This window comes from Rattus rattus, chromosome 6, assembly GCF_011064425.1.
Source record: "Rattus rattus isolate New Zealand chromosome 6, Rrattus_CSIRO_v1, whole genome shotgun sequence".
Lineage (NCBI taxonomy): Eukaryota > Metazoa > Chordata > Mammalia > Rodentia > Muridae > Rattus > Rattus rattus.
In genome coordinates this window covers 61,062,205-61,075,338 of record NC_046159.1, presented here as the reverse complement: position 1 = coordinate 61,075,338, position 13,134 = coordinate 61,062,205, and the positions used below count along the sequence as shown (strand labels likewise).

Below are 13,134 nucleotides of genomic sequence, written 5' to 3'. Positions count from 1 at the left end.
CCGGTAGAGAAGCGGTCCCCAGTCCGAGGCAAAAACCGGACTGGAATCATGGTGAATGATCGAATATCCTCTACCTTCCCTCTTCTCTGCAACTTGATTCTGACTCCGCGCTTTAGCCTCAGTGGCAATCGTTGTCTGAGGAGGACATCTGCAGAAACTGGACTTGAGGAAAAATACTAACACCTCTTCTAGCATGAACCGCAGTTGAGCTCCCTCCCTTTGTCCTGGGTGTTCTTTCAGTTCCTAGAGAACTTGGATCCAAGCTTAGGAAGGCTATTTGGAGTCCAGCCTATATTTTCCAGAGAATCTAGTCTGCCTTCACCTAACCTAAGGGAGGTTCCTGCTCCTCCACCTTTGGCCTCTGGATCACTATTCTGAAGCTGAGGTGATGTTCCCGAAATTTCTCGTTTAATGGATATTTAGGGGAACAGTGCTTCAAACAGGACATGCATTCTTTTCCCAGGGGTCCGGTTGCCACTGTCCGGGGAGGAGCCAGAGAACCCATCTCTCTTCAGCTCTCCCTCAGCACTTCGTGCTGCTCCAATGCAGTGGTTTTACCAGGCTGACCACTTGACTATCTCCCACTGGACTGCAGGCCTCAAGTGCAGAGCAATTTCCTTTCCTCCGGCTCCAGTAATGGATGACAAAGCCAAAATGGGGTCTTTGGGTCACTGTTTCCTAAATTGGAGCTGGCCTTGCTGTACACATGGCTCTTGAGAAGACAGGCCAGTGGTCCATGGGTGACTGTAGCGTAGCAACCTGGTCTCTTGGACATGCGACCTGGGAATAGGTCGACCGTCCTGCTACCTACGATTGTAGGGCATTGTCCCTGTCTGCTCAGGCTAGTTTCCTTTACAGGCACTAAACCCTGAGGTAAAGAGGGCAGTTGACCAGTAGAACCTGTACTCTGCAAACTTTTCACCCCAGCCTTCCAGGGTGCTGTTGGCTAAGAAGGTTCTGAGTTAGGGGGTCCTGATCCAATAAGTCCTTGTTCACCTATGGTGGGGAGGAGACCTAGAAGAATTCTGCTTTCTAGTCGCTGCCTTTGAGTCAGACTGGCCAGAGCACACAGCCCAAGCGCTCCCCAGAGCTGGGCCCCTGAACACCGAAGGGCGTGGAGTCTACATTCCTTACCACTGTGGGAACTCCAGGCAAGGTCTTGTAGCCACCACCAGACGCCTGGAGCCTGGGAGCCCTAGTAGGTATAAAAAGGGTGAAAGTCTATTTTCCACTCAACTGCTACAAAAAGCCACCCCCACACCTGAAGCTGGTACCATTCAGGCACCCTTGGGTGAGGCGCAAAGGAGGTGGCAAGAGGAGGTTGAAAGGGGACCTCACCTTGCACCCCATCTCATTCTGGACCACCTAGGGCTGGCCACTGGGGCTTCCCAATCTTTACCAGATCAGCACTCTGTGCCCTGTCTCTGGATTTCTGCCGCTCCTATGAAACTTTCCCCACTCCCCAACCCTGTACCTGTCTCAGACTGTCCCCCTTCACCTCCTGCTTCCTCTGTCCACATAAGGCTGAATCCCTCCCTCTTTTCCTTGGCCGCATTCTACCCGGTGGGGGCTTGATCACTAAAGAGGCAGAGGTGGGGAGCTGGAGGGTGGTCTCATCCCAGCAAGGTCTGGGTTCCATTCAATAAAACTGTCTAGGTTTAAGCTCTGGGGAACAAGCAAGTGCTGGGCTCTATGGGGGGGATGACAGAACAGGTCCCCTTGCTGGTCTTTGTGGTCTGAATCCCACAGGTCATTCCCAGGCTCCTGTCTCATGTCTAGTCTGGGCAGTACGTCTTCCTCCTTGAAAGGAGGAACATCAGACCGGAAGCTGGGCTGTCTTCACCATCCCAGCCCTGCATCTAAAGTGCCCGCTCTGGTTCACGCCTGCTCCTGGTCAGCTCTTCACTCACCTTTCCTCCCTAGTCCTCCCCTAGAATTCACTGATTCCCTTCTGTCAGTCCACAGGCATTAATCCCCTGCTTGGTTTCCTCATTTCTGTTCCCCTAAGGGCCTCCTCTTCCTAGCTACTCCCCTGCAGCAGCTGGAGAAGTGGCCAAGCTTCCAACCCTTTCTGGATTTTGCAAGAAAGTTCTGACCTTCACCCAGTTCTCTCTTCCTGCCCCTACCCTGTCTGCCCCTCCACAGCTTGCGGACCTCTCCTAATAACACCTTCCTTTACCAAAGTACCCTCCACTCACCTCCAGACTGCGGCCCACTTTATCCGATCCTGTGGTCTCCCTTCCCATCCAAACTGCTGGGCTCTGCAGGAGATGGAGGCCCATCATACACAGTGGGAGCTCCTACACTCCACACATCTGGCTGGCTGTGTCAGCTCACTCCACATCTGTCCAACCTTTCCCTCGATTTTCAGAGATCCTGGCTCCTACTCTGCTGATCCAACCATCTGTACTCTTCTGTCTGTTTCTCTTCCCTCAGTCTCTGAGATGGCAGGGGCCAAATCCAGACTCTTTGTGTACTGGACCATCAGACTTGATCAGCATCCTGCCTCCAATGTATAGCTTATAAGTGGCAAAGTTTCTATGAAGTCTGCAAATATTAAATCAGTAACACATGATGCCCTGGGCCAACACCCCACTCCATGGAAGCCTTGTGTAAAAGTCACCTGGGTAGCAGCTACTCTCTTCGTTGGGATAAACTAAGGGAGCATCTTCAAGACTTCCCTTTAGCTCCAGGTAGGGGTGCAGTGTCTCGCCAGGCCATGTGATTTCTCCATCAGAGTCTTGACTACGTGGGAAACGCCATCCAACATGGTACCCCCTCCTATTTTCATCTCCCCGTTTATTCTCCAATTGTCCCCCCTTCATGTCTCCCACTCTTCCAAAGATCTTTCTGTCATGTTTCCCTCTGTCTCTCGACTTTTCTTCTTAATCATCCACCATCATTTCTTCTCTTTGAAACAAACAAGGTCTCACTGCAGACACCTGGAACTCACTCTGTAAACCAGGCTGCTCTCACACTGAAAGTGATTCTCCTGCCTCTGTCTCCTGGGAACTGGGATTCTAAGTATGAGTGGCCAAACCAGCTGACCCTCCAACTTTCTGAATAACTTTAGTCTCTGGCCAGTTCTCTCACTTCCTCTCTCCTCACATCCCCACAGTCAGACTTCTACCCAATCCCAGCAGAAAAGCGGTCTGCAAACCTCTGGAACATGCACGGGCGTGCCCTTGCACACTCACGTACCTCTTGGAGTTATTGTGAGACTACGTGGGTTACAATCTCCACATGGTAGACCTGGGGCAGTGCTCAGCACACAGTAAACCCTTAGTAAACGCTGGCTCCTTCTAGAACTGTCTTCTCCAATTTGGAATCCAGGAGGCACATATACTAATTAGGTGGATAAAATGTTGGTGTCCCAAATTGAAATGTTCTGAAAATGTAAATATGTAACTTACTTGAACACACAGGCAAGAAGCCCATCCATGTAAAATAATATACATTGTATTGGGTGATCAGGTATCAGACAGTAATTTTAAAACGTAAAATATCTTATTAATATTTTCTATATTAGTTGTATATTAAAATGAACATATCAGTTAACTGAAATTTCCTAAGACTTTTTTTCTATTTTCCTTTTAACTTTTGTTGCTGCTGGGACAGGATCTCATGCAGCCCTGGGTAGTCTGGAACTCACAGAGGTTCCTCTGCCTCTGCTATACACCCAGCCCTGTTTTCTTTTTAACTCTTTAGTACTGCTTTTGTGACACTTAAAAGTCAAATTCTGTGTCCTGGCTTTTCTTCCATGCTTTGGAAGGAGAAGAAAGCAGCAATCATGTAAGGTCTCGGGGCAGCTAGGGCCTGCAGCCTCTGCTACAGGCCAGGGCCAAGGATGTTGGGGAGGGTCTGGGGGGGGGTCTAGCTGATGCAAGCCATCAAGCTTAGGGCAGAGGAGAAACAGAGACAATACATTGATAAGGGCACGAATTTCCAGGCAAGAGGTATCTGGGCCCAGCAGTTGTGCCTAGAGTATATTGAAGAGACCATTAACACTGGTTTGAATGAACTCTGTGAACTAGAGAGGCAGAGCACAGTGAAGCGCACCTTCGATGTCGTGTTAGACACCTTGGAACAAGTGAAACACTCGCCCACCCTTGCGACTTCCACAGACTCTCTCAGCCCGCTGCACAGCGTCAGCCTCTGGAGCTCAGTCTCAGATTCGCCGGCGCACCAGCTCCTCCAGCGATGCGATGAGTACTTTCAAGCCTATGGTGGCACCCAGGACAGGCGTCCAGCTGAAGCTCCCAGTCCCTCGGCCAAAACCTGCTGTTCTTCCAAAACCAAGCCCTACTGTAGGACCTGACGCACCTTCCCAGGGTCCCACAGTCAAGTCTTGCACGATGTAAAAACGAAGGTCGTGAGGGGAGGGGGTGGTCTGAAAATGGAAAAGAATTAGTGGCAAGAATCAGTGAGCCACAACCTTCCTCAGTCTAGCGCTTATAACTGGAGTTCTTTTGGCTTTTCTGTGCTGTGTCGAATGCAATGATGTCTGGGACTAGCTAAATTAACACGGGCATTTGTATTTTGTAAGTGTCTAAATAACCGGACGCATCATTTTTCTAGACAATAGGAACACTTAGACTTACTTGACAATCCAATGCTGCACGCTTGTAACGAAGGCAACGCCTCACCCAACATGGCGTATGGCTTCGGATTTAGTGTAGCCCAGGTGAGTGTCCCGGAAGCAAGAGAACCGGAATCCCAGATCGTACTGGAGTATCAGTACCTGCCACGATCTGTTTCACTTACGGAAGAGCACTCGTTGCCTAGTAACCAACAACAAGCACCTCTAACTCTGTCTAGATTGGCTGCCCGCAACCAATAAAGGTCACGAGCGAGGCTCCAGTAGGACCTTCAGTTGATGACTTGAAGAAGGTCAATAATGGATCAACCCTTCCATTAAAGTCATTTCCCTGGATCCAGGTTAAAGACTCAGTGGAAGGGTGTAGAAGGTACTCAGAACTTGGAAAAGACAGTAAGGGAAACTGTCTCCTAGGCTGTTGACGTTACTTCCTCAAAGAACTCGACCGGGCACTGGAGAAGTCCAAGTCCACCCCATACACTTACAAAGAACAGTCGAATTGTAAGAACTCTCTGGCTACACCACAAACTCCTGCACATGTGTTCAATAACTGCCTGTCTGTCTTCCTCTAAACACCCACGATCTCCTTTATGGTAATGGGAAAAAACCAAACAGGAAATGAATGAATCCTTGATCCACTGAGGTTGTGACTAAATTGCCTTGGTTCCTTTATGCCACAAAGGCCCAATGGTCCCTAATCTGAAAACCCAGCTCTGCTACCCACATCTCTCTGTGAGTCAAGCCAGATCTGACTACAGTACTGAGCGAGAGCCATGTGAGGCCACCATGGGCAGAGGACCTTGTGGTGCGGGATGCTGTCTTCCCAGTTCTCTACCTCACAATCATGACTTCTGTTCTCGTCCTGTTTGTGTTTGCTTTTTGGACTTTTCATTATCTCTACAGAACTAGAGTCAACTGGGCTCAATTATCGACCTCTCTTCCTGGTATTGTAGCATATAGCTTTGTTATATTTACTACATTTTTCCTCTATCTTAAAAAAAAATTCTGTGTCTCACACAACATTTCACGAGAACAGAGCTGCTAGAAAATAGACTTTAAAACAAAAAGTAAAAAAGCTTGGGAGAAGGGAAAATGGATGTAAAGTATTCATTTTATTTTTATTTTTTGAGACAGGTTCTCATGAATTCCTGACTGGCCTTAATAATATAGTAATGGATGACCTTGAACCACACCCTGTCAAGTAAGCTGTGTTCCCAGCCTTTATCAGGGAAGTCTTAGAGCCGATCTGAAGATGCATGCAGTTCTTTATATGGGTTCCTTTTAGAAATCAGAAGAGGAGGAGGGCTGAGGGGGAGGAGTTAGATGACCCACATATGTAATCTCAGCACCACTGAGCCAAGATAATCCCAAGTTCAAGTCCAGTCTCAGAGGGAGAGGAGACTCACATGTACAATTCTATAACACACTTCATCATACTCTTCCATCAACTGAAAGCATATTTCCCTCTCATTGAATATTTACAATTGGACAAATTTACTCTTTAAAACATTGCATTGGATTGAACTATTTGTGTGTGTGTGTGTGTGTGTGTGTGTGTGTGTGTGTGTGTGTGTGTGTGTGTGTGTCTATATAAATGTCCAGAAGTGTCTTTTCAGTCATAATTGTCTTTGGACTCTGCAGCATCAAACACTTACAATTGCCCTGTCTTTCAAAAAAAATCCTTAGAAATCTTCCATCCTTCGATCCTCATCTTTCACCCAAAGGGTTGGCTGATCTGGATATCTGGGTCCACTGTCCCTCGAGTGTTGACCTTTCTTCATGGTGTCCATCAAAGTATCTGGGTCCACTGCCCAGATGTCCATCATGGTGTCCTTTCCTTAGTCTTAATTCTCTTTTCAGTCCACTCAGCTATTCTATCATCTACTCTGTCTGTCTTGTAGTCTGCCCATGTTTGAATGTGCATACCCATAATGCACTTTTTGGAGACCAGAGATCAGTCTTAGATGCCTTTCTCAATTACTCTTCACTGTGTTATTGTGTGTGTGTGTGTGTGTTTGTGTGTGTGTGTGTGTGTGTGTGTGTGTGTGTTTTCAAGACAGGGTCTCTCTGTGTAAAAGGCCTGGCTATCCTAGAACTTTCTCTGTACATCAGGCTGGCCTCAAACTCACAGAGATCCACCTGCCTCTACTGGAATCAAAGGTGCATACCACCATGCCTGGCCTGTGGTTTGCTTTGTTTTGTTTTGATTAAGACCGTCTTACTTTGTAGCCCTAGCTGACCTGGAATTTGCTCTGCAGACAAAGCCTCAAACTCCAGTGATGTGTGTGGCCCCTGCTGGAGTGTGGCCTCTGTGTGATCAGTGCTGGAGTTAAAGGCGTGTTCCACAGCTCCTGGCTCCAATTTATTGTTTGATTCAGGGTCTTACTGAACTTAAGAGTTCACTGATTTATCTAGACTGACTTGGTCAGCAAACCCTGGGGATCTTCCTATCTCTACTTCCCTAGTTTTGGTACTTTTCAATGTCAATTTGCCACAACTAAAAAAATCCCCTGAGAGGAGAGCAACAATTCAGAAATTCTCTAGACCAGGTTGACCTCTCTGTGGGAATTGTCTTGACTGTTAAGTGTTGGGGAAGTCCCTGTGGCAGAGATAGTGGCATGTCACTAGGATGGCCCTCGGGCCTCCTGAGGAGAGGAGCTCTATCCCTCTGACCTCCTTCACGTCTGTGGATCCCCCTGAGGATAGATTGAGAGAGGCCTTAGAAGACACTGAAGCCAGCATCTAGAAGACAAGAGAAAGTCTCGCCACCTTGTGGGGACATGTGGTACTCCTCCCTGAACTCCTGCTCTGTCGGGGAAAGAGGGTGACCATATTGGGTTTGGGCTGGGGCTGGCTGCTCCACACCCTTAACCCTCCATCCCACTCACCCCACCTCCCAGCCCCCGAAAAAAGCAAGAGGCCTGGGAGGAACCTCCAGAACAGAGGGGACTCTAGATTAGCCCACCTAGTTGCACAGACAATATAATATCAATCCCCTGGGCAGCCTGGTCGTTCTTGAAGAGAGGTTTGCAGAAAATAAGAAACGAAATGAAACAAAACAGGGATTCCTTCCTCCCAGGGAAACAGAAGCAGGGAGGGGATGGGGACCTGCTCAAGGCAAGCACGGAAATGTCTGGACTCTGGAATCTCATGTGTCTCCAAATGGTCTGAGAGGAACTAGAACCCCTGAAGAGGCTGACACAGGAGCAGTGCAGTGTGTGAGAGAGATCTTGGCACAGGTCAGCAAGGGCAAGGCACCTGGTCCCTTAGAGGGAAGGCTGTGTGTGTGATGTCACGAGGCAGTAGTGGAGGTGGTGATGTAGCTCAGTTGGAAGCGCTTACCCGTGCATGCAGTGCTGGGGTCCATCCCCACCACCGCATAAACCTAGGTATGGTCATGGCTGCCTATAATCCCAGCACTTGGGAGGATGGAGGAGGATCAGAAGCTCAAGGTCATTTTCCAGTTTGAGGCCAGCCTTAGCTACTAGAGGCCTTCTCAGAAATAAAAGTCAACAGAGTTTTACCAACAGTGGGGCATTCAGTGCCAAGCACAGACACTAGGCCAGTCAGCACTCACGATGACCCTTAGGGATGGGAGCTATGACTTAAGTGGTTGTCATACACAGTCTTCTCAGAGGCACAGAGCAACTTGCTGTGAGTTACAGCTTGTAAGCAGCAGCCCAGGGGTCTGAACTCAGCCATGTCCATTCCAGAGAGAGCGAGGAAAAGGTGATAGAAGTCACCTGCCCCCTCCCACCTTGGGGAATCCTGCAGGACCTGGACAATGGTGGGATATCCTGAAGGAAGGACAGGCCCACCTTTCCATGCTGCACAGCCCCAGTGAGCCCTCTGCTGGGCACAGGGAGGGTCAGCTTGTTCTTTTAACAGTGAGATGGAGCAGGACTGAGTCTCTTTGTAGTTGTTTATTTTTGATGGCCCAGAACTGTATGGCCCTTGTCAAAGCTGTGCCAAGAGGCTGGCTGCAGACCAGCCCCATTGTGGAGCTTCCAACCCATGAGGGCAGACAACACAAGAACCAGATCCCTCAGCACCCTCAGGATCCTTCAGGGATCCTGGTGCTTTCCTGAAGGCCTGGTGGTCCTGAGTCTGTACAGCAGCCCAAGGCCCACAGGGACAGTTCACGAGGACTTGTCACGGGAGCTGGGACCTATTCACAGCACTGCCATGTGGGCCAGCACTCACTGGTCAGCACTGTCTGCTGTGTGTTGGGCCCTGAGGATTGATACTCATTGATTAGCTCTAGGACCCTCAAGGAAATGTCAGCAGAGGTGGGTCAGTGTGGACAGAAGCGTGAGAAGGGCATGGGTCTCCAAGGACATTATCTTGATGTCTTTGGACCTCGCTTACCACTATGTGGACCTCCATAAAAGAAGGCAGACAGTTCTCTGCTTACGCTTGGAAAATAAAAGCAGTCAAGTCCTCAGGACCCCCTGTCTAATGAACAGTGTGTCCCTCCTGGGCCCTCTACAAAAGGTTAGCAGGCATTCATGAAGGACAGCCCACACTCTAGGGCATCTGCCCCATCACCATGTATTTGACCAGAGTCAAGGGAGGAGCAGTGAATACCCCAGGACGAAGGCAGTACAACAAAGACAAGGTGCCCTCGGTCCTCTCTGTGAATTAGACCCCGCCCTCCTCTCCTGAGAACGACCACAGACGAGAGACTCTGCCTCATCTGCTCAGTGTTTCTGCTTCTCCTGCTCTCCCAGCTCTAAGTTCTCTTCCTGGGGAAGAGGACTCCATTACACATCAGCTCTCTCCCGAGCCTCTGCAGAAGCCTTCTCAGGACTGGCAGTGCCCGTGGCTCCCCGCTGGCTGACCTCGGAGGGCTTGTATGTGTGTTAGGCAGGGCTGGGGGGCGCTGTGACAGGATTGGGCTTAAATGTCATAGAAGTCCACGTGGGCTCCAGATTGGAAGGTGTCCTTTTGCAGCAAGCTCAGCAGTTTCTGGGCTGAAGTCCCACAGTCCACCAGCTCCCCCTCAGACTTCAACTTCTGCAGTCTGCTCCTCAACTCTGGGTCCATGGAGGTTTCCCGGGCCAACTGCTGCATGTCGGTGTCCAGGGGACCTGGTGGGTGCAAAGCACAGACAGGAACAGGTCAGGACCCCGCTGTGTGGAGAGCAGAGCTGAGTCAGGACTGACCCAGGCTCTGTTGTGTTGCCTGTTAACCTGTTCCTTTTCCTCAGCTCTGTTCCTCTATGCATTCTCAAACTCAGGATCCTCTCCCCCTAGGCCTCAGTGCTTGATCTCAGGGGAGGTTTGCCAGACCACGCTGTGACTGAGATTTGGGCTCAAAGCTAAAGTCTCGTAAGCACGGTTTAAAATCAAGATCATCACCTCTTGTCCAGGTAACACCTCTTCCTAACTCTCCCATTGCACTAACAGATAAGTAAACCGGGTTCCCCAGTCCACCTACAGCCAACCAGGGGCCAGGTGAGACCTTCAGCATCTTCAAACCCGACAAACAGGTACGTGACACAGCCTTGCCTTTCTCCTTCCTTCAAGGCCTCCTCTTAGCCCTCTGACAAGTTCATCTGCTGCACTTTTCTGGGCCTACACTGCTTCTCAATACCCCCGGCAGTTGCTATAGTGCCTGCTGTACTAGCATGAGGACCTGAGTTCAAATCCCCAGTAAAAAGCCGAGGATAGGGGACGGAGAGGTAGGTGGTCCCTGTTAAGAGCATTTGCTGTTCTTGCAGAAAGCTGGGGTTTGAGTCCCAGTACCAACATGGCAGCTGACAACCATTTGTGACTCCAGTTGTTCTGGATATGGTGCCCTCTGGTGGCCTCTGCAGGTACTGCATGCATGTGAAGCCCATAGACATTCAGGCCAAACACAGACTCAAGGGGTGGGCTGCAGGGAGGGGGAGGGCAGGGAGACCTGTCACTTTCTAACAAGTTTGGTCACCTTTACTTACATGTCTGGAAAATGTCTCCAGCCTGACAATGGAATTGTGAAGCCCCCAAACTTTAATGGTGTTTTAGGGGCAGAAAATCATGGAACACAAGGACGGAAGAGCACTTTGCTAACATCTGAATGTCCTCCAGCCTGATCCTCCCCTGCTCCTCTTGCTCTCTCTTGTGTTTTCAGACACTCTCTCGGAGTCCATGCAGGCCTCTCACTTGCTGTGTAGCCAGGGCTGACTTTGAACTCATGCTCACACCTCTCCAGTGCTCTACCACGCCCAGTTTATCTCCTCGAGCACCACAGGGCAGAGGCTTGCTATGCTTTCAAACAGATATTTCTGTCTTTGGTATCCTGTTAGAACAGTCTTCCAGGGACTGAAATGAAAACTAGGCTGGCCCCTGCTTCTCTTCAGTCTCTGGGGAGCTTCTCTGCTCCTCCATGAAAACTGGGGCAGCTTCCCAGTTAACTTAGCTCTGGGCCTTCTGGAACTGGCTCCCCTCCTGGCTGTGGTTTACATGTGATCACTGCTGTCTGAAGGAGCCTAGGCTTAGCTCAGAGCAGGTGATCTGGATATTGGAACAAGAAATATCATGTATGTGTGTATAGGGCAGCTGCTAGGTAACTTGAGGGGACACGGTGTAGACTGAGAAGTTAGAAGCAAGCGTGGATCCTGGTCCTGCCTTACTTCACCATTAGACAGACCACTCTGCCTCTGTGTGTCCCGGATCCAGTCCTACTCAAAATACAGACAACTGCACCTCACCCCTCAGTTGTTCAGTCTTTCTATCACACTGCTACCTTCTAAGACAGAAGTCACTAGTTTAGGAGAAAGGCACAGTGGCATCTTAATAGGCTGGTCAGACAAGACAGTGTCTCAGAAGACCTCACACCCTTTCATCTCCATAAGAAGGGGCCCTATCTTCTTCATGCTAGCGTCCTTTCTGCATTCCATTCAGTGTGCCAGCACAGCTCAGCCTCAACTTATCTCTGTGCTGTCCTTGAATATTTAGTTCTTGAATCCTTCCTACGGCTTTGCTGGGTGTTGGGTATACCTGGAGGAACACTATGTGTCTCCTGAGGGAGAAAAGCAGACAGCTGAACATGTAAAGATATTTTGTGTTTAGTCTTAATTTATTTTTATGGGTGTGGGTGTTCTATCCCACCTGCTAATCAGACAACTCCTGTGGCTGACTACCCCTGCCCCTGACTGCTCCAACTTCTTAGGAGTCTGTATTTTTCTTGCCAGGTGAGGAGTCACGGTGGAGGGAGGGGCACTCAAGTCTTTGGATTCTCTACTGAGAACGTAGATGAGGCCCCCCTCCTTGCCCAGCCCACACAGAGGTAACAGCTCTGTCTGGGGACAGCAATGTCAGTAGCACCCACCTACCTGGGGCATAGCTCAGCACCCTCACACTGGGTTCCTCAACAGCCAGGACCTGGTATAACATGTCTCGGGCAGCCTTCCCTGCACAGTAGAGTCCCCAGCCCTTGAAGGGCTGCAGGGCACACAGAGATGAGATGTTAACCACAGTCTTGCTCAGGCCAGGGCTATTGGAGAAGGCATTCAAGGTGCCGGTGGTCAAGCAGAGCATGGAGGTTAGGTTCAGGGCCCAGTAGTTGTTCACCTCAGCTAGGTCATTGATGTTCAGGAAGCCTTTGGAAACATCCCCAAGAGTGCCTGGAAAAGACAGGACCAAAGAAATAACACAACAACTGGGGCGCTCTTCTCTCTCAAGCTTCCACAGTTCCCCCCCATAGCCATTTGCTATCTTTCTGCCTCAGTTCTGCAGACACCCCTAATGCATGCTAAGAATACACTTGAATGCTCTTTAGAAAAGCAGAGGGATTTGTTCAAGAAGTCTTGACTCACACACCCGCCAGAGGGCATCGCACCCTACAGTGACACTGGTACTTCTTCTCCTCTTGAACTTTGGACTTTGGACTCGCCCTCCACCTACCTAAATGGCGATGAGAGCTCACAGCCCTGGTCTGATGGCGACTCTCACCTGCATTGTTGATGAGCAGGAGGCGCTGCAGCCTCTCGGGCCTAGGGAGCTCGCGCACCGCGCTCAGCAACTGTTGCATGCCGGCCTCGGTGCCCAAATCGGCGGCTGCTAGCACCACTTGCAGGCCGGGCTGCTGCGTACAGAGCTCCTCCTTCAGTTGCCGCAGCATCGAGTCACTGCGTGCGCTTAGAAGCAACACCGAACCGGGCGACAGCAACCGGGCCAGCTGCGGGGCCAGGGCGCGGCCGAAGCCCCGGGAAGCCCCGGTCAGCACGCAGACAGCACAACCTAGCCTGCCTCCTTCCATGCCTGGAACTCAGCCTCACCGGCCGCACTTAACCGGCACGGGGCGGAGCCTATCCTTGGCTTGGGCGGCGGAGGTTCGGGCCAGCATCCATTGGTGTTTGGGTGAAAAAAGTGACCAATAACCAGGGAGGTGTGGCTCCACAGGATATCCTCGTTCCCTTCCCAGCGCTTCCGGGTTCTCCTTGCGCGCCACTCCCACATGTAGAACTCCTTTCTGGGAGGCATGTTCACAATTTCTACCGTGTTCCTGGGTGGTTTGTCTTAATCCATACAGGACAGGACAGTTAGCGACCG

General features: G+C 50.4%; 1 protein-coding gene across 1 annotated transcript; it reads right to left on the bottom strand.

Annotated features, from left to right (window-relative positions):
• Window positions 1-9,106: 9,106 nt before the first annotated feature.
• On the bottom strand, window positions 9,107-12,888 carry Spr (sepiapterin reductase). The gene is made up of 3 exons (XM_032906205.1): window positions 12,535-12,888; window positions 11,916-12,206; window positions 9,107-9,687 (listed from the first exon to the last, which is right to left on the bottom strand). The coding sequence occupies exons 1-3, from the start codon at window positions 12,839-12,841 to the stop codon at window positions 9,497-9,499; spliced, it is 789 nt and encodes a 262-aa protein (XP_032762096.1). The 5' UTR covers window positions 12,842-12,888; the 3' UTR covers window positions 9,107-9,496.
• Window positions 12,889-13,134: the final 246 nt, after the last annotated feature.

Bases quoted from the DNA above. Each gene is read 5' to 3' on its own strand.
- Spr (XM_032906205.1), bottom strand. From the start codon at position 12,841: ATGGAAGGAGGCAGGCTAGGTTGTGCTGTCTGCGTGCTGACCGGGGCT. The intron at 12,207-12,534 runs GTGAGAGTCGCC...TGTCTTTTCCAG, and splicing joins CCTGCTCATCAACAATGCAG to GCACTCTTGGGGATGTTTCC. The intron at 9,688-11,915 runs GTAGGTGGGTGC...TGCACCCACCAG, and splicing joins GGTGCTGAGCTATGCCCCAG to GTCCCCTGGACACCGACATG.